The sequence below is a fragment of the Papaver somniferum genome, chromosome 8 (assembly GCF_003573695.1).
Source record: "Papaver somniferum cultivar HN1 chromosome 8, ASM357369v1, whole genome shotgun sequence".
Lineage (NCBI taxonomy): Eukaryota > Viridiplantae > Streptophyta > Magnoliopsida > Ranunculales > Papaveraceae > Papaver > Papaver somniferum.
This window is the reverse complement of record NC_039365.1, coordinates 23,873,318-23,893,703: the sequence shown is the minus strand read 5'-3', so window position 1 is coordinate 23,893,703 and position 20,386 is coordinate 23,873,318. Positions and strand designations below refer to the sequence as shown.

The 20,386-nt window shown below is 34.0% G+C and overlaps 1 protein-coding gene across 2 annotated transcripts; it reads right to left on the bottom strand.

Annotated features, from left to right (window-relative positions):
* Window positions 1-305: 305 nt before the first annotated feature.
* Window positions 306-6,811, bottom strand: LOC113304544 (synaptotagmin-5-like). 2 transcript variants are annotated; one of them, XM_026553680.1, is made up of 12 exons: window positions 6,663-6,811; window positions 6,331-6,504; window positions 5,283-5,384; window positions 5,038-5,088; window positions 4,816-4,936; window positions 4,226-4,347; window positions 3,971-4,069; window positions 2,986-3,066; window positions 2,791-2,873; window positions 2,335-2,560; window positions 1,363-1,527; window positions 306-845 (listed from the first exon to the last, which is right to left on the bottom strand). In XM_026553680.1, exons 2-12 carry the CDS (start codon window positions 6,433-6,435, stop codon window positions 459-461), a joined length of 1,542 nt encoding a protein of 513 aa, XP_026409465.1. In that variant the 5' UTR covers window positions 6,436-6,504; window positions 6,663-6,811; the 3' UTR covers window positions 306-458. The 2 variants fall into 2 exon arrangements, with proteins under 2 accessions (XP_026409465.1, XP_026409464.1); XM_026553679.1 differs by having other exon boundaries at window positions 6,331-6,516; window positions 6,663-6,810.
* Between the last annotated feature and the right edge of the window lie 13,575 nt (window positions 6,812-20,386).

Below are 20,386 nucleotides of genomic sequence, written 5' to 3'. Positions count from 1 at the left end.
TAGTTGAATATTTTATGTTTTTCCCCCTTCTGTTTGAATACGTTCAGTAACAAAAATACTTTTACACCTTGTCTTCAAGATGTGTTAGAGATAGTGTCAATTTAAAGTTAGAGATAGTGCCAATTTAAACAGTGCCACTGTCAAAATTCCAGATGGGCGCGTCCAGATCTCTATTTCAAGATTACAAGCAGAAGAAAATTTCTATCTTGCATCTTGAAGCAGAGGTTACACTGAACACTGAGAATCTATCTCCAAATTTTCGTAGGTAAAAGTCGAGCGGGAGAAAACCTTTACAATAGACATTGAAGCAGAACTTCAGAAATATCTCTGGCTTTCCAGACTAAACCAAGGTTTTAAATATATGTACTGAAAATAGAAATCTGTTGCACACACCTCCGTGTTCAAAAGTTAAAAAACTAAACAAGTCACGTTAAAAGGTCTAGTTATATACACGGTTATCACGCTTGCTTTGCATTTCCATTTTCAGCTGTAGGTGTGCTAGATCCGCTCCTCTTAGAAGAACTCGAATTCCCTGTAATGGTCCTGCCCATGAACTTCCCTGCCTTGCTGAGGCCACTCCCAACTGCACCAAATCCACTCCCTACAACTCCCGCTCCAGCACCAATCCCTGAGCCAACAAGACCAACTCCAGCTCCAATCCCTGAGCCAACAAGACCAACTCCAGCTCCAATACCACTACCCACCAGTCCAACTCCTGAACCAACTGCATCCATGGTGCTTCCGATGACACCGGCTTCTTTCAGTTTTTTCCTCTCTTCTAGGATCCTCTTTTCTTCCTCCATGGCTGCTATCTGCTCTTCCGGGGTGAACTCCTGGTACTCAACCTGCAAATCATATTCCTTCTCTCAAACTTCTTGAAGGTGCATCAAAATAGAATATAAATTTATTTTCTATTCTTGTTTTCCTTATTTTCTACAGAAAGCATCCTTCTATTATCATGAAAGAGGGTAAATGATGCAACTCCTATACGGGAAAGCATTACCATCCTTATTCCTTAACAATTAGGATATTTTCATGTGGCTTCAATAAAATGACTGCTAATGGCACAAAAACAGTCTATATCTTGGAAACCCAAAATGCAGATGAAACCATCTTTTGACATGAATCTCCATGGCAATTCGATCAATGAGAAAAAAGGTCCATGAAATGACACAAACAGAAAATGACTGATAACAACAAAGCAGTACATGACTTATCCTGTTAGTTTGAAAAGTATATAACACATAGTAGTAGACTTCGAATGTTGCTATCCAAGTAGTAGAGCAAATTTGACATACAGAAAATGACTTCTGAAAACATATATAGTGAACTAACAACAATTTTGATCCAACATAAGTGTACCTTGAGTGTTATAGTTCCTCTATCCTTCTTGTCTTTAATTCTCATCATGTCAAGTGCTGGTAGCAATCTCAGTTCAATCTCTTTTGAACTACCAGATTCCAAATCAATCAAAGGTAGTTTTGCTATGCCCAGTCGTGTGTCTTGTCCAACATCCTTATCAAAAACCTGTTACCCAGGTTTACAACAATATCCTCTTGTTAATAATCCAATTGAAGAACTGTTAAAGTTAACAAAGGAAATCAGGAAAAATAGTCATTTCTTGCCCTACAAATTCAACCAGCCGAGAGATTCTCTAAGGGAGACAGCCTGAGAAACAAAATTGCAAGGTAATAATAAACAGGTAACTTGCGAAGGCCGAAATTATATCATGACTACTTTAACCAGAAAGAAAGCCATCCTCACTCAGGACTGGGGTTGGGCTAGACATCCATGGTGCCGTAAGCCCAACCATAAATGCACAAGGAGAAGGGTTCTGCATATAAATAGTGAAATTTACTACGTATGCAAGTTCCGTCCAGCAGGATAAACTGCAACCTAGGCTAAGGCTAATTTACAGACAGACAAAATGAATGAGTAACACCTAGTTGATCATGGACCCATGGTGCTGATAGTTGGCTCATGCCTCATAGCAGTGATGAGGTGATCATATCTGTCAGTCTTGGTGCTAGGCATGGTGGTTTTGGAGTGTGAAGTGGTAGTGCTGTGGGTAGCGTTGAGGCACGCTAAGTTGTAATGACAGTGGTGAAATAATAGTATGTGCAAGCATGGTGATCGGTGGGCGCCTCGGTTGGATGGTTATCGGCAAGGCGAGAGGCCCTAAAGGGGTGGTAAGCTGCTTGCCAAGGGGATGGAGTGTAAAGCTGAAGGTTGCATATGATGATAACATAATTAAACTAAATCTGGGACGCAATCATGGTGGTCAATAGAAAAATTAAAAGACTTGGATTAAAAATAAAGTAAGAGAGCAAAAACCTCAATGATAATTGATTGTGTCTCCTTATCTTCAGCAATCAGCTCAAAGCTTTGATCCCACACAGGATTGAGATTGTTGTCAATGGTCTTTGTCTTAACCTTGAATAGGGGCCGAATGTGAACAACGGCATAAGGATCAGATTTACCAATCATTTCCATATTCTTCAGGTTATTTGCTTTAACTACAGTTACCAAGACCTTTCCCTGTGGTTTAAGCTCCAAATCACTGCATATTGAATAGTAAGTACATATTATTCTTGTGTGAAACACAGATCACTGTACAAAGAACAATAAATATACCCTTTATTTTGGAAAATGCAATTCTCTGCACGTTAACGAAATAAGGATCTAAAGACATGCACATCGACCTAATGAGATACAAACAGAAATAAGATGTAGTAATACTTAACTAAAGCCGCAACAGCTTGTAAAAGAAGCTTATAAGATCAGTCTTACCTTGTATCCATAGGACCACCAATTGGAACGACAATCCTATGGGGCCACTGGAGCATGTCTGTGACAATCGTATTAACAGTATCCTACAAGATGAGAATACAAATGGCTTCATATTTGTCATATGAAAAGCATCAACATTATATAAATACTCAGAAACCACAGATGGTAAAACCTAAAATCAGATATAACACTTACATCGATCATGTCTGAAAGTCCAGGAAGTGCTGTTAAGCTTCCTCCAACAGCCTTCAATGTATAATCAATCCTAGGTTTTGGCTGATCAAACATTTAGAACCACTATCAGTTACCTTACATTAAGAGCAATGTATTTTTTTAATATGATTGCCAATTCTCATTCTGCCAAAAGCACCTTAAAATACAGATATAATTTGAGTTATGGCCAAATTTAATATAATCCTTCAGAACTAGAAAACAAATTTCACTAGAGAACCTTGGATAACCCGAAAAAAATCTAGATGGCCAAGCATGTCCTCTCTTTCTCAAATATTGTGTCCTAGGATATCCCCAAAAAACCTAGATGGCCAAGCATGTCCTCTCGTTCTCAAATATTATGCCAACAAATGTCTTTGATTGATTACTGAATTCTTTTTCCTTCAAGAGCTCGGAGGAACCAGAACCAATGGAAATTTTTATTTAGATGCATTCTCCTTATAATTTCAAACTAAGATTAGTTATCCAAGTGTTGGAAACAAAAAAATTTCTTTCAACATTTTGACTACAAGTCAATAAAAATTTGACCTATGACCACCCGCCAACACAGAAACATCTCAGCAAGTGCTGTCTCTGTGTGGAAGAACTATTCCATACATGACTATACAGTATCACTTCATACCACAATACATACAATTATAAGCTAAAACTCAAAATTTTACTTTCAACAATTTAACTGCATGTATATTACCATCTAACAATATAAAAAGTATGACACCTCAGCAAGTGATGTGTCTGTGTGAAACAACAATTCCATACAGTACTATACAATATCATTCCATGCATATCACGTGTAAATATAATACTAGCCATAACTCATGCTGGGACAGCCCCATCGACATATGCAGGATTACGTGCAAAACATGTCTACATGCTAGATGACAAACACAGATATAAATTACTACTAAAAATGTGCAGAACATCAAAATCTAGCATAGTGTGTGTCTACCTCTGAAAGTAATGCAACAACAACAGCAGAAATACAGGGTATCTCTTCAGAGAGTTGGAAGATAACACGAATAACTGTGAAAATCTGGAGATCCTTCAGCTGCAAAAAAAAAAAAGAAAGAGGATGTTTAAGCTGATTGTGTCTCATTACCAACACATCAAATACTGAGATGGAACCAAACACAAACTCCCATTAAAGCAATAAACAACACTGTGAAAACATAAAACATTCTCAAAAGAGGATGATGCACTAAACCTGAATGGGTATTGAAGCGATCATTGCTGCTTCTACAGCAAGAATGATGCTTGAATCACCCCCATATCGAAAATCGATATCCATCGTTATTTGACCTTTCTTAAGGCTCTGAACACGAATCCCTACATCATTAATTAAGATGAACAAACGAATCATGAAATGCAAAATTTGACTTGCTAAGACTAGTAGAAATGAATCATACTCATAGTTCAACAAAATAGATGATAGAACTGTTATTGAGAATGACCATATATCAAATTTCTTCCACACAAAGTTTCTAGTAAATGCAAAATGCCAATACTAGAGACAATCCAGATAAATGCCAACTACCACAACTGGTAGTGTCTTTGATGACAGCTTAGACCACATACCATTCCCGCTACTTATCTCCTCCAAAACTACCTCAACTAAATTACTGAGAAGCGAAAAAAAAAAACATATCCTAGGGATAGATAAAGGAGACCATGAACGCTTACGAACGAGTTGTGATTTACAAAAACAGAAAAAAGAATATATTAAATAAGTAGACACAAATCCTATGGACAGTTAAAGAGAATCATGGAGGCATCAGAACAAGGTTGTCACAATACCTTCAATTTTAGGTGCCACAGATCCAAGGGACAATTTACTAAATTTCATTGAAGTGATTCCTGGGGGACGATATTCTTCAAGTAATGGTTCAACAGATTCTCTTATGAGCATTGTCGCTGCCTGAAATCAAGACATTCTAGTATATTAAAAACAGCAATAAAACATTAATTTATTGGTCGAGAAACATGCACATCTTATAATGGATAAGCAGATGAGCTTACATCTGCTATATATGGCCACATTTTGGTTAGCTCCTTGTTCAGCCATTTCACCTGAATGAATCAACAAGCATAAAAAGAACATATAAGAAACAGCATATTCACCCGCACCCTCCTGATATATGCTCAATACCAATATTAGATAGGTCAACATTTGTACCTATTTAAGCTGTCTACTTAAAGATTGACTCTATGACAAGTCAAAAGATAAAATGAACAAGAAAATAAATCTTAGAGAGAAAATTAACCTGATCATACACAGGGAAAGATATCCATTCAGGATAATTGTCACCACATATCTTCTTTAAATCATCTCTAGTAAGAGATCCAAGAAGTTTTATATCAACTGCCTGCAAAAAGATAGAGCAAGAGAATATTAAAAAAAAATCCCGAGAAAGAAACTGTCACAAGTAAAACGGAACACATTCTTAGCCTTTCTAATTTCTTTTTTTGTTGGTCAAATACTTTTGTCAGCATTTCAACAATGTTTTGCCATCCAATAGGTAATTGCTGAAACCTACTGACCAAGTGTACATCCTTCCATAGGATCGTGAAAATGATAGTTAAACCTATTACCAAGTTAAATAGACTTCCACATTAAAGTTCGAGCCCTACCCTCCCATCTTTCAGGTCATTCTAACAGCTATTCACGTAATTCCATTGTACATTTATTTTAACATCATCCTACTGTAAGAACAGACAAAAACTAAAACAATATCAACAACCCTAAGAGACATTTTAAATAAGATTCATCAGCAAATTCAAGCTCCAACAAAAATCTAACAAACATGAAAATAGTCAAGAGTCAATTCTAGGTCATATCGAGTACATCCATTTCGGCAATCCCTAACACCTACTGACCAAGTGCGCATCCTCAGAAACCAAACGGACAAACTATCAGAAAATGATAGTTAGACCTATAATCTAATCTCTACAAAGTTTAAATAGACTCATTCACGTTACAGTTGAGCTACTACAGTCACAAGTTTCAGCTTGTTGTAACAAATATATATTCACCTAATTCTAATGTACATTTATCAACATCAAACTTATGTATGAAGAAGAGAGAAAAACTAGAACAAAATTCATCAGCAAAATCAAGTTACCAAACAAATCTAACAAACATGAAAATCCATAGACAATTTAGGTCATATATATGAGTCCTAAATTTTCAAACAAGAACTCCTAAATTTCAGCCAGGGAGTCAAAAATTAGGTCAAAACCTTCCAACAGATTCAACACCATAAAAATAGCATTTCTACAACAAAATCAGAAGGAGAAGAAGAAACAACAAACCTTAGCAATACGGCTAACACTTCTTTTCCGCATCATATAAGACCAACCAACCATCAAACCGATCCCAACTAACATTCCCATTATCATCCCTGTAATCAACCCCATCTTACTTTCTTCTCCTCCTCCTTTCAATCACTCAATCAAATTATCTCTTCCTCAAAAATTACTTCCAACCTACAGAAGAAACTAGGGTTTTCAAGAAACAAAAACAAAATAGAAAATGAAAATGGAGTAAGTAGGGAGAATATGGGAAGTCAAATCGTAACGTCTGTTAGCAGTGATGAGTACTTAAGAATGAATGAATGAATGAGTAAACAGCTTTAATTACTTACCATTTCCTCTTCTTCTTCTCTCTCCCTAGGAACGAATTTGTGAATAACAAGGACGGAGGACCCTCTCTTATTATCCTTTCTTCGTGTGTCGGTTTATCTACTGGTTATTCTTTCTTCTTCTTGTTCTTTGCTCCTTTTTATTTTATTTATTGATGATGAAACCCCCAAAAATAAATATCAATTCAAGTGGTGGGGCAGTTCAAATGGCCTTCCTGTTCGATTTTTTTTTAATTAATTTTTTCCTTCTATTTTTTTTTTTACTTATTAAAAAACTAAATTAGAAAGAAAAATATCTAAATCAACCTCCAATGCACGTCAGTTTCACATCCGTTTTTCCTTTTTCTTTTTTAATATTTAAATTTGATTGTGATCGGAAAGCTATTGTGACCTGCTCGACTAAGCTATTGTGACCTGCTCGACTAGTGTGATCTTCACAACATGTCAAGTGACTGTAGATATAATGTGAGGCGTGAGAGTCCAGATTCATGGATTTTATGGTATGGAAAATGAAATGCGGGAATTTACCGACCAGTTACAGGGGTTACTGAATTTCATGAACCCGTTCATTCAGCTGTAAAAATTAATTTGATACTGAGATTCTTTTTCTTATGTCCAGAGGGCCAGAGAGCCGACTTGGAAAACGGTTGACGGTCCCCATCTTATTCAAGGTATTTACGGGTTGCATTAAAGTCGCTTTTGCAATGGGAGCTACATACAACTACAAGCAAGTGGGACATGAATTTTTCCGCTTCACGAGTGTAAAAATTGGCCCACGGTCAGGTTCTTGGAATCAAATCTTTGCACGGTAAGATTCGTGCATACTATACCCTGCAACGACATGCTTCAATTATATTTTTCTATTTTGTGGAGACAATACTTCCTCCATCTCAAATTAGATGAGCTAGTTGGTTTTAAATTTTGTCCCAATAATAGATGAGCTATCTCATTATTCAAGAGGATATTTTTAAAACTAGCATTTTAATTAACTATTGTTATTATAAGAAATATTTATAAGTTGATAACTGTGTTTATACTCGTTACGTAGGTATTTTAAAATGCTTTTCAACGGTATAAAATTTATCAAAAACCGTGGTATAGTTTAAGAGATAAATCATTTCTAAGTTTTATTAGTTATTATTCATAAGGATATAATGTAAAAAAATACTTGAACATACTCCTTTTTCATCCTTGCCTTAAGAATTGTGCAAATTACAACTAGCTCATCTAATTTGGGACGGAGAGAATATGTTTTATTCCAATAGTAAATGTATTGTTCATGCTTAAAAAAATTAATATACGGTTTGTAAAAGAGCCTAACAATACCCTCATGACAACCCCTTTTCTCTCTTGACCTTATATCTGAAAGTCAAAAGAAAAAGTCAACCTTAGTCAACCCTAATCAAAACCAATTTCTCACTCTTTCTTTGCATCAAAAATTGCTTAATTCAATTACCTCGTCTTCTTTTGTTCATTTTGTTGTTGTTTTCCATTTCAATTTTAGCCTGTTTTAATCTTTTTAATCCCAAGTTTTTTCATATGTATTTTTTGCTGTCAATTTGTTTGATTCCAACTCTTCTTTCGATGTAATCAGATCTTATAATTTTGGGGTTTTCTTCTTATCTTTTTGTTGTTTGATTCTAATCCCTTGTTTATTGATTTTGATGTGTTTTATGTTTCTTTGTTGTCTTCCTCAGAGTTATGCAGCCTTAAAGCCTGGTTGTCAGCATCTATGGTTGCATCAATGTATATCATATTCAGTTGGTTCAAATTTAATTGGTTACAGGTCTGTTGGCTTATCTTATGCAGTAATGCATCTCTATTATCATACTAAACAACTTTTATTCTCAATTGATACATGGTATTTCAAGAATGGTCCTGCAAACTTTAATTATTGGCATTACACAATAACTTCAACAGCAACAACAAATGTTCATCCTTTATATTACTCACCTTCTCTTTTATCAATACTTTTTAACAGTTATCATCGAACCCTCATCAACACCTTTACACCTACCTGCTCTGATTTTTCTTTAAATACCTTCTCATATTACATTCTCCAGTCACCTTTTAGTTATCTATATCCGTGATTTTTGTTTCACCTTCTTGCAATGTATGATCATATTAATAATATCTCTCAACATATGGAAGGTACAATTTAGCAGATCATCCTGAAAAGGCTAGAGTTGTAACTCACTATACTGTAACTCTATCTCAAGGTATTAAAAATTGAAAAATTTGTCTAACTGGTAAACTATCTGCTCCTGGAATCATGTTGTGGTAAAATGCTGAAGAAGCTGCTCGATTTGTATGGCCTCATCTTAAACGGGATAACTAGGGGCAGCTTATGGTGAGATCTCTTGAACCTAATATTTTCGCCATTAAATTTTTTTTTCAACAAGAGATAAAATATGTTATCTTGTTTGGTGGAGCTTGGAATTTTAATGGATATCTCATTGTTCTTAGGCACTGGTATCCCTCTTATCCATATCAAAAATTGAACTTTGCCACCTCCCCTTTTGGCTGAATACAAATATCTTCTCCCTGAATTCACATACCCAGAAATCCTTAGTTTATTTGGTAATATTATTGGAGAAACTATTGTAGTTCAACCTAATGGTGTCCACCCCACTACTTACAACAAATTCGGAGAACTGGTTATGCTCAGAGTAACTACCACAATGATAAAAGGTATTCATGCTGCTAATGCTGCAGGAGTTACAAGATGGGTTGGTTTCTTTTTTGAAGAACATCCTTACAAGATATGTGGTGAGTGTAAAGTTCCAACTCATAACACTAAACTATGTGTAGACCGGAAGAATCGAAGACTTAATACGGGAAGAACTGTGGGGGATTTTGGTCCTATTTTGGAACTAGTTATTTTACCGGATGGAAACCATTAAGAATTTGCTAATCTGTTTATGCAACATGGTCATCAAAGAAGATCTTTATGACAAGGCCTACTTTTTCTCAGCTTGGTCATTTAGATCAAATGCATATCTCATACTTTATTGCTATAGATTCTCAATCTGATTCTTCAATGGCACTAGCTGACAGAGCAATGCCTCATATTCACAATGCTTTGGTTCGTGCAAGCTATAATTTTGGAGTTGGTTGTTCGTACTTTCACTCAACGCAAAAGAACAGAAACATGAATAATATTGTTATCTCCAATGAAGATTATGATCAGGCTACTACTAGTAATCACTCTTCAATAAGCCATCATCACAATGTAGTTGCACAAGCTTTAACTAGTCATCAACATGATGAGCAGTCTTTTATCGCACCCATGAGAGGAAATTTTTATTTGGAAGCACAAGCTAACTTCTTTGGACATTGATGCAAGGACTGGATTTCTTAATCATAACCCCATTATGTTGATCAGCAGGTATTCTCTATCACTTTAGTCTTATTTTTATCTGGTTTTTGCTTTTAATCGTTTTCGCTTTAACTCTTGGTTTACTCTGTTTTCATTTTTTTTTTGAAACTCCTCTCATGGAATTGTCAGGGTTTTCGAAACTCTTTTATTCATGACTACATTTACTTTTGCATTAGTAAATATAACCCCGATATTTTATTTTTATCTGAAACTAAAACTCATGATTCTAAGATGCATTTTTTATTTACAGCAATTCAAATATCCTAATTTCGAGCATGCACCTTATGTTGGCTTGTCTGGTGGTATATGCAGGTGCCACTGTAGTACAGTGGTAAAGTCACTGGGTGATGATACCGGTGACCTGAGTTTGAAACTCGCCAGCATCAAATTCTTTCTCGATCAAAAAAAAAAATTGTCTGGTGGTATATCAATTGCGTGGAAACTAGGTATTGACCTTGAAATAATGCACACAACTAGGCATATCATACATGCCATTTTGCATACTCATTCGCATCTTCCTGATATTTTAATAAATTGTATGTATGAAGCTCATGATCCAGCTGAAAAATCAAGAACAACGGCAATACTGACAAGACATGCAACCTCATGTAGATTTGTCGTGGGTTTTAGTTGGTGATCTTAACATCACACTGAATGATTCAGAATTTCAGAGCTCTCATCAACACTCTATGTTAGTTAGGCCTATTGTTCAGCAATTGGGTTTTTTGATTTAAGGTTCTCAGGATCTACTACAACTTGGTCTAATCACAAAACTGATAACGCTCATACTACCGCTAGACTTGACAAAGCTTTAGTCATTATTTTATGTATGAACATATTTACATCCTCTATTTAGAATATCTCACTTGTTGCTTCAAATCACTCACTGATTCTATTATCAAGTGGTCGAGATTTTGGTCCTAGACATGTACCATTTCGTCTTTATAGATGTTGGTTTTCTCAAGATTCATATTTTGATACAATCAACAGTAATTGGACTCAAAAAATTTTAGGATCTCCATCATATCAGTTCAATTATAAACTCAATTATACCAAGTACATGCTACAACTTTAGAAAAATATTACTTTGGCAACATTGAATCTAGAATCACGTCAATACATCAAGAACTTCAACATTTTACCAGCTTAAATTTACCCATTTCTCATCTTATTTTTACCAATCTGACTAACTCTCTTGAGAACTGGTTATCAATACATAAATATATTTTTTTTCATGCAAAAAGCTGGAAATCATGTTCATGATGCATACATAAATGCTTCTTACTTTCATTCTACTGCAAATTACAACAAGAAAGATGCAGTTCAATATTGATTTGGTATTTGGCATGATTATAAAGATGAAACTAAAAATACTATTCTTCAACACTTCTCCAATATATCGACAACTACCAATCCTGTTATTGATACTTCTATTTTATCTCAGTTTCAGATTTGTATACAGATGAAGATAACAAAGTTGTTCTCCAAACACCTTCTGAACAAGAAATAAAGGAAGTGGTTTTCCTGATCAGGCCATGGGCTTCACCGGGAGCAGATGGATTTCAAATAACTTTTTACCAACAATGTTGGTCTACTTTTTACCAACAATGTTGGAATTTATTTATTCATAAATTTATGCTTCAAGATATTAACATAACTTTTCAAGTTCTTATACCTAAAACATTACATCCTCAAACACCAAATGAATACAGGACCATAAGTTTATGCAATGTTAGTTATAAGATCATTTCGAAAGTCATCTCCAACAGATTGAAATCTTTACTCACAAACCTCATATCACATACTAAATGTGCTTATGTACCTGGTAGACATATTCAAAACAATGTTATGATTGCATATGAACTCAGTTATACCATGAAGAAGAAAAGAAAATGAAAAGTTTCTTATATTGACCTCAAGTTAGATATGACAAAATCTTTCAACGGACTTGAATGGACCTTTGTTTTTGATATTCTTCTGCAACTTGGATTTCATCATGATTGGATTTATCTGGTTGAACAATATATTACTACAACAAGCATTTCGCTTCTCATCAATGGAAAGCCATTTGCTTCTTTTACTCCATAACGAGGAATTCGACAAGGTGATCCCTTATCACTATCTCTTATTTATCATTGTGGAATCATTCTCAAGAATTATTTAATCACAAATCTTACGAGAAAACTTAAAAGGAATCAGAATTACGAAAAACAGGCTTGAGGTGAGTCATCTTTTATCACTGATGAGTTCTTATTATTTCTTGAAGCCTCTCCAACTTATCTTAGAAAATCTTCAACATATTCTAGATCAGTTTAGTAAGGCATCTGGAAAAGTAGTGAATCTGCAAAAATTAACCATTTTCTTTAATAAAAAGGTTTCTCCTTCTTTCAGAAAACATTTTACTAACATTCTTCATGTGAAAATTATGGGTCTTTGTGAAAAGTATTTAGGAATACCTTTAGTTTTGCATCATCTAAGGGCAAAGATCTGTCATCCTATCTTGTAGCATATGTCTGCGAAACTTCATGGTTGGAGTAGTAAAATTATCAACCAAGCTGGTAAGTCAACTCAACTGAATTTTGTTTTTAGTACAATGAGCATGTATCATATACAAGTGCTGAAACTTGTTTATACAATTATACATCAAATGGATCAATCCAGAGAAATTATTGGTGGAACGGATCCTCAAATCATTAGAATAGACACTTTATTTCTTAGTCTAAGATGAATCTCCCTAAAAGATTAAGAGGTTTATGTTTGAAAAAACTACATCATTACAACTCTGCTATGTTAGCTAAAGCCTGAAATATCATTCACAATACAAATGATCCATATGCCCAATTATTAAAGTCCAAATATTTTTCTTATCATGATCTTAAATATGAACCTCCTCCTGATAATAAAAACTCTAGTTGGATTTGGAAGAGTATTGTACATGGTATTCAGATTGTTCAGCAATTTAGTAAGTGACAGGTTGGTGGTGGCATAAGCATAAACATATGGAAGCACAATTGGATTCCAAGTGAAACATCAGCTTTATATTATTGGGATGATCTCAATACTAATGATATCAAATGGATGTCTCAGTTAATCAATTCAGATACAACTCAATGGAATGTACAACTTCTTCATCAAATGTCTACTCCTCTTGAGGTATATTTTATATTAAATATCCCTTTAAATTTGCAATCACAAGATAGGTTGATCTGGCCTCTTACTTCAACTGGTCAACTCTCAACTGCTTCAACTTATCATCATTTATGCAACGTTAACTCTCCATCAACACCTCTTTCTCTAAACACTACTTTTTAGTTGAAATTCTGGAAGTTAGAAATACCTTTCAAGTTCCATATTTTTATGTGGAAAGTTATACATATATAATGCACTACATGTTAAAGCTAATGTACATTGTGTAAAGTTGCATAATGATGATATTTGTGTACTCTGCAATATCCATCAGATATAAGATATAAATCATTTGTTTTTCACCTTCTCATTTTCTACTGCAATATGGAAAGCTTGTTTACCAAAACATTTTACTCATATTCAACAGTTTACTACACTTCAAGACTGGATTACTTCTTGGACAAAAAATTTCATCATCAATATTAATTCAGAGTCTCCTTCTTTACATGGAATGATTGCAACTATTTGGTATAATTGGAAATACAGTTGTATAGTTCATTTTCAATAGGAAATAGTTAATCCTAATTCTGCTTTACATCCTCTTTTTAAGTATCTGGCTGATATGATTCATACTCATCATACATCACATAATAGTCATTCTATAGGGCATGAACATCATTGGACTCCTCCACCACCAGACACTTTAAAAATCAATATAGATGTTGCTTTTCACAAACCTTTTCATTTGGATGTTGCTATGTTAACTAAAAATTCTACAGGGTGATATATATATAGCTGGAAAGAAAGTTCTTAGAAGGGTAACTCATGTTCATCAAGCAGAAAGTTGGGCTCTACTAGAAGCTATGCAATGGGAAATAAAACACAACTGGAATAGGGTAATCTTTGAGTCTGATTGTAAAAATGTAATTTTATCTGTCAATGAAGTCTTACTCCCTTCTTGGTAATCTTCTCATTTGTTAAATAAGTGTGCTCAACTTTGTAATCTTCACAATAACCGGTCTTGTGTTTACATTCCTAGAGTTTCTAATAAGGTGGCAGATTCCTTAGCTAAATCTGTCTGTAAAGCTTGTAATCCAGAAGAGTGGTGACAAGTTCCATCAGATGATCTACATGTAAAACTTGTTGCTGATGTATCCTCTATTTAATACTTAATATATTCTTGTCAAAAAGAAAATGTATTGTTTGTCACCGGGAAATACTATATCGGCAACGTATTGTTCATGACTTTGTAATTTTCTGCTGCTACCTCTAGATGTACTTTGGAAGAGCGTAGTTACATGGTATTCCAAGTATCTTTAAATTTCTTGAGATTGATAGTAGGAGGAAGAGAAAATCCTGCGAAAAAACACCAAGTAGAAAATATTCAACTGGTTCTCCTTATACCAGAATTTGATATGATAAGAATAGATTTTTCATACGATCCTTTTTTTACTTTAGAGGAAATGCTTTTAGAAAGGTACCACATTGAGACTCCATAGCAGGACATCATCAGTGAAATAATGCTTTTATAGAAAATTCCTTCAGTTAAGTATGAAAGGAGAGCAAGATGCTGGTAAATGAAGTGGGATTAAACGATTCGTATTATCCGTGGCTCAACATAGGTTGGTATTATTTAACTAGTTCTTTCGTGGGGGAAAAATCTTACATGTTATTATCGTAACTATATATGCATGTATTAGGGGCACATAAATGTACAACTTCTCTTGTATCTTGAACCAAATTGTTGTTGAAAAAAAAATTCACTAATAGTCGACACCTTTGTTGTACAAAACTTTTATCCCCTCGTAATGAATTCATGAAACGATCAATGGCTGTAAAATCGAGTTTTTTACGGGATCGTCTGATTTTTCAGAGTAGATTGTTTAACTAGCATATTCAATTGGTTCTAACTTCTCAATATGACCTTTACAATTTATTTCTTTTTCCAAACCTGAAACGGGAACATTTCGGAATTAAGCTGAACCAAGAAATTTATGGAAATTATGCAGAGTAAAAATAATACAACAAGCTATCGCTGAATTTAACTTTTGTTGAACAGCAGGTATTCTCTATCACTTTAGTCTTATTTTTATCTGGTTTTTGCTTTTAATCGTTTTCGCTTTAACTCTTGGTTTACTCTGTTTTCATTTTTTTTTTGAAACTCCTCTCATGGAATTGTCAGGGTTTTCGAAACTCTTTTATTCATGACTACATTTACTTTTGCATTAGTAAATATAACCCCGATATTTTATTTTTATCTGAAACTAAAACTCATGATTCTAAGATGCATTTTTTATTTACAACAATTCAAATATCCTAATTTCGAGCATGCACCTTATGTTGGCTTGTCTGGTGGTATATGCAGGTGCCACTGTAGTACAGTGGTAAAGTCACTGGGTGATGATACCGGTGACCTGAGTTTGAAACTCGCCAGCATCAAATTCTTTCTCGATCAAAAAAAAAATTGTCTGGTGGTATATCAATTGCGTGGAAACTAGGTATTGACCTTGAAATAATGCACACAACTAGGCATATCATACATGCCATTTTGCATACTCATTCGCATCTTCCTGATATTTTAATAAATTGTATGTATGAAGCTCATGATCCAGCTGAAAAATCAAGAACAACGGCAATACTGACAAGACATGCAACCTCATGTAGATTTGTCGTGGGTTTTAGTTGGTGATCTTAACATCACACTGAATGATTCAGAATTTCAGAGCTCTCATCAACACTCTATGTTAGTTAGGCCTATTGTTCAGCAATTGGGTTTTTTGATTTAAGGTTCTCAGGATCTACTACAACTTGGTCTAATCACAAAACTGATAACGCTCATACTACCGCTAGACTTGACAAAGCTTTAGTCATTATTTTATGTATGAACATATTTACATCCTCTATTTAGAATATCTCACTTGTTGCTTCAAATCACTCACTGATTCTATTATCAAGTGGTCGAGATTTTGGTCCTAGACATGTACCATTTCGTCTTTATAGATGTTGGTTTTCTCAAGATTCATATTTTGATACAATCAACAGTAATTGGACTCAAAAAATTTTAGGATCTCCATCATATCAGTTCAATTATAAACTCAATTATACCAAGTACATGCTACAACTTTAGAAAAATATTACTTTGGCAACATTGAATCTAGAATCACGTCAATACATCAAGAACTTCAACATTTTACCAGCTTAAATTTACCCATTTCTCATCTTATTTTTACCAATCTGACTAACTCTCTTGAGAACTGGTTATCAATACATAAATATATTTTTTTTCATGCAAAAAGCTGGAAATCATGTTCATGATGCATACATAAATGCTTCTTACTTTCATTCTACTGCAAATTACAACAAGAAAGATGCAGTTCAATATTGATTTGGTATTTGGCATGATTATAAAGATGAAACTAAAAATACTATTCTTCAACACTTCTCCAATATATCGACAACTACCAATCCTGTTATTGATACTTCTATTTTATCTCAGTTTCAGATTTGTATACAGATGAAGATAACAAAGTTGTTCTCCAAACACCTTCTGAACAAGAAATAAAGGAAGTGGTTTTCCTGATCAGGCCATGGGCTTCACCGGGAGCAGATGGATTTCAAATAACTTTTTACCAACAATGTTGGTCTACTTTTTACCAACAATGTTGGAATTTATTTATTCATAAATTTATGCTTCAAGATATTAACATAACTTTTCAAGTTCTTATACCTAAAACATTACATCCTCAAACACCAAATGAATACAGGACCATAAGTTTATGCAATGTTAGTTATAAGATCATTTCGAAAGTCATCTCCAACAGATTGAAATCTTTACTCACAAACCTCATATCACATACTAAATGTGCTTATGTACCTGGTAGACATATTCAAAACAATGTTATGATTGCATATGAACTCAGTTATACCATGAAGAAGAAAAGAAAATGAAAAGTTTCTTATATTGACCTCAAGTTAGATATGACAAAATCTTTCAACGGACTTGAATGGACCTTTGTTTTTGATATTCTTCTGCAACTTGGATTTCATCATGATTGGATTTATCTGGTTGAACAATATATTACTACAACAAGCATTTCGCTTCTCATCAATGGAAAGCCATTTGCTTCTTTTACTCCATAACGAGGAATTCGACAAGGTGATCCCTTATCACTATCTCTTATTTATCATTGTGGAATCATTCTCAAGAATTATTTAATCACAAATCTTACGAGAAAACTTAAAAGGAATCAGAATTACGAAAAACAGGCTTGAGGTGAGTCATCTTTTATCACTGATGAGTTCTTATTATTTCTTGAAGCCTCTCCAACTTATCTTAGAAAATCTTCAACATATTCTAGATCAGTTTAGTAAGGCATCTGGAAAAGTAGTGAATCTGCAAAAATTAACCATTTTCTTTAATAAAAAGGTTTCTCCTTCTTTCAGAAAACATTTTACTAACATTCTTCATGTGAAAATTATGGGTCTTTGTGAAAAGTATTTAGGAATACCTTTAGTTTTGCATCATCTAAGGGCAAAGATCTGTCATCCTATCTTGTAGCATATGTCTGCGAAACTTCATGGTTGGAGTAGTAAAATTATCAACCAAGCTGGTAAGTCAACTCAACTGAATTTTGTTTTTAGTACAATGAGCATGTATCATATACAAGTGCTGAAACTTGTTTATACAATTATACATCAAATGGATCAATCCAGAGAAATTATTGGTGGAACGGATCCTCAAATCATTAGAATAGACACTTTATTTCTTAGTCTAAGATGAATCTCCCTAAAAGATTAAGAGGTTTATGTTTGAAAAAACTACATCATTACAACTCTGCTATGTTAGCTAAAGCCTGAAATATCATTCACAATACAAATGATCCATATGCCCAATTATTAAAGTCCAAATATTTTTCTTATCATGATCTTAAATATGAACCTCCTCCTGATAATAAAAACTCTAGTTGGATTTGGAAGAGTATTGTACATGGTATTCAGATTGTTCAGCAATTTAGTAAGTGACAGGTTGGTGGTGGCATAAGCATAAACATATGGAAGCACAATTGGATTCCAAGTGAAACATCAGCTTTATATTATTGGGATGATCTCAATACTAATGATATCAAATGGATGTCTCAGTTAATCAATTCAGATACAACTCAATGGAATGTACAACTTCTTCATCAAATGTCTACTCCTCTTGAGGTATATTTTATATTAAATATCCCTTTAAATTTGCAATCACAAGATAGGTTGATCTGGCCTCTTACTTCAACTGGTCAACTCTCAACTGCTTCAACTTATCATCATTTATGCAACGTTAACTCTCCATCAACACCTCTTTCTCTAAACACTACTTTTTAGTTGAAATTCTGGAAGTTAGAAATACCTTTCAAGTTCCATATTTTTATGTGGAAAGTTATACATATATAATGCACTACATGTTAAAGCTAATGTACATTGTGTAAAGTTGCATAATGATGATATTTGTGTACTCTGCAATATCCATCAGATATAAGATATAAATCATTTGTTTTTCACCTTCTCATTTTCTACTGCAATATGGAAAGCTTGTTTACCAAAACATTTTACTCATATTCAACAGTTTACTACACTTCAAGACTGGATTACTTCTTGGACAAAAAATTTCATCATCAATATTAATTCAGAGTCTCCTTCTTTACATGGAATGATTGCAACTATTTGGTATAATTGGAAATACAGTTGTATAGTTCATTTTCAATAGGAAATAGTTAATCCTAATTCTGCTTTACATCCTCTTTTTAAGTATCTGGCTGATATGATTCATACTCATCATACATCACATAATAGTCATTCTATAGGGCATGAACATCATTGGACTCCTCCACCACCAGACACTTTAAAAATCAATATAGATGTTGCTTTTCACAAACCTTTTCATTTGGATGTTGCTATGTTAACTAAAAATTCTACAGGGTGATATATATATAGCTGGAAAGAAAGTTCTTAGAAGGGTAACTCATGTTCATCAAGCAGAAAGTTGGGCTCTACTAGAAGCTATGCAATGGGAAATAAAACACAACTGGAATAGGGTAATCTTTGAGTCTGATTGTAAAAATGTAATTTTATCTGTCAATGAAGTCTTACTCCCTTCTTGGTAATCTTCTCATTTGTTAAATAAGTGTGCTCAACTTTGTAATCTTCACAATAACCGGTCTTGTGTTTACATTCCTAGAGTTTCTAATAAGGTGGCAGATTCCTTAGCTAAATCTGTCTGTAAAGCTTGTAATCCAGAAGAGTGGTGACAAGTTCCATCAGATGATCTACATGTAAAACTTGTTGCTGATGTATCCTCTATTTAATACTTAATATATTCTTGTCAAAAAAAATGTATTGTTTGTCACCGGGAAATACTATATCGGCAACGTATTGTTCATGACTTTGTAATTTTCTGCTGCTACCTCTAGATGTACTTTGGAAGAGCGTAGTTACATGGTATTCCAAGTATCTTTAAATTTCTTGAGATTGATAGTAGGAGGAAGAGAAAATCCTGCGAAAAAAACACCAAGTAGAAATATTCAACTGGTTCTCCTTATACCAGAATTTGATATGATAAGAATAGATTTTTCATACGATCCTTTTTTTACTTTAGAGGAAATGCTTTTAGAAAGGTACCACATTGAGACTCCATAGCAGGACATCATCAGTGAAATAATGCTTTTATAGAAAATTCCTTCAGTTAAGTATGAAAGGAGAGCAAGATGCTGGTAAATGAAGTGGGATTAAACGATTCGTATTATCCGTGGCTCAACATAGGTTGGTATTATTTAACTAGTTCTTTCGTGGGGGAAAAATCTTACATGTTATTATCGTAACTATATATGCATGTATTAGGGGCACATAAATGTACAACTTCTCTTGTATCTTGAACCAAATTGTTGTTGAAAAAAAAATTCACTAATAGTCGACACCTTTGTTGTACAAAACTTTTATCCCCTCGTAATGAATTCATGAAACGATCAATGGCTGTAAAATCGAGTTTTTTACGGGATCGTCTGATTTTTCAGAGTAGATTGTTTAACTAGCATATTCAATTGGTTCTAACTTCTCAATATGACCTTTACAATTTATTTCTTTTTCCAAACCTGAAACGGGAACATTTCGGAATTAAGCTGAACCAAGAAATTTATGGAAATTATGCAGAGTAAAAATAATACAACAAGCTATCGCTGAATTTAAC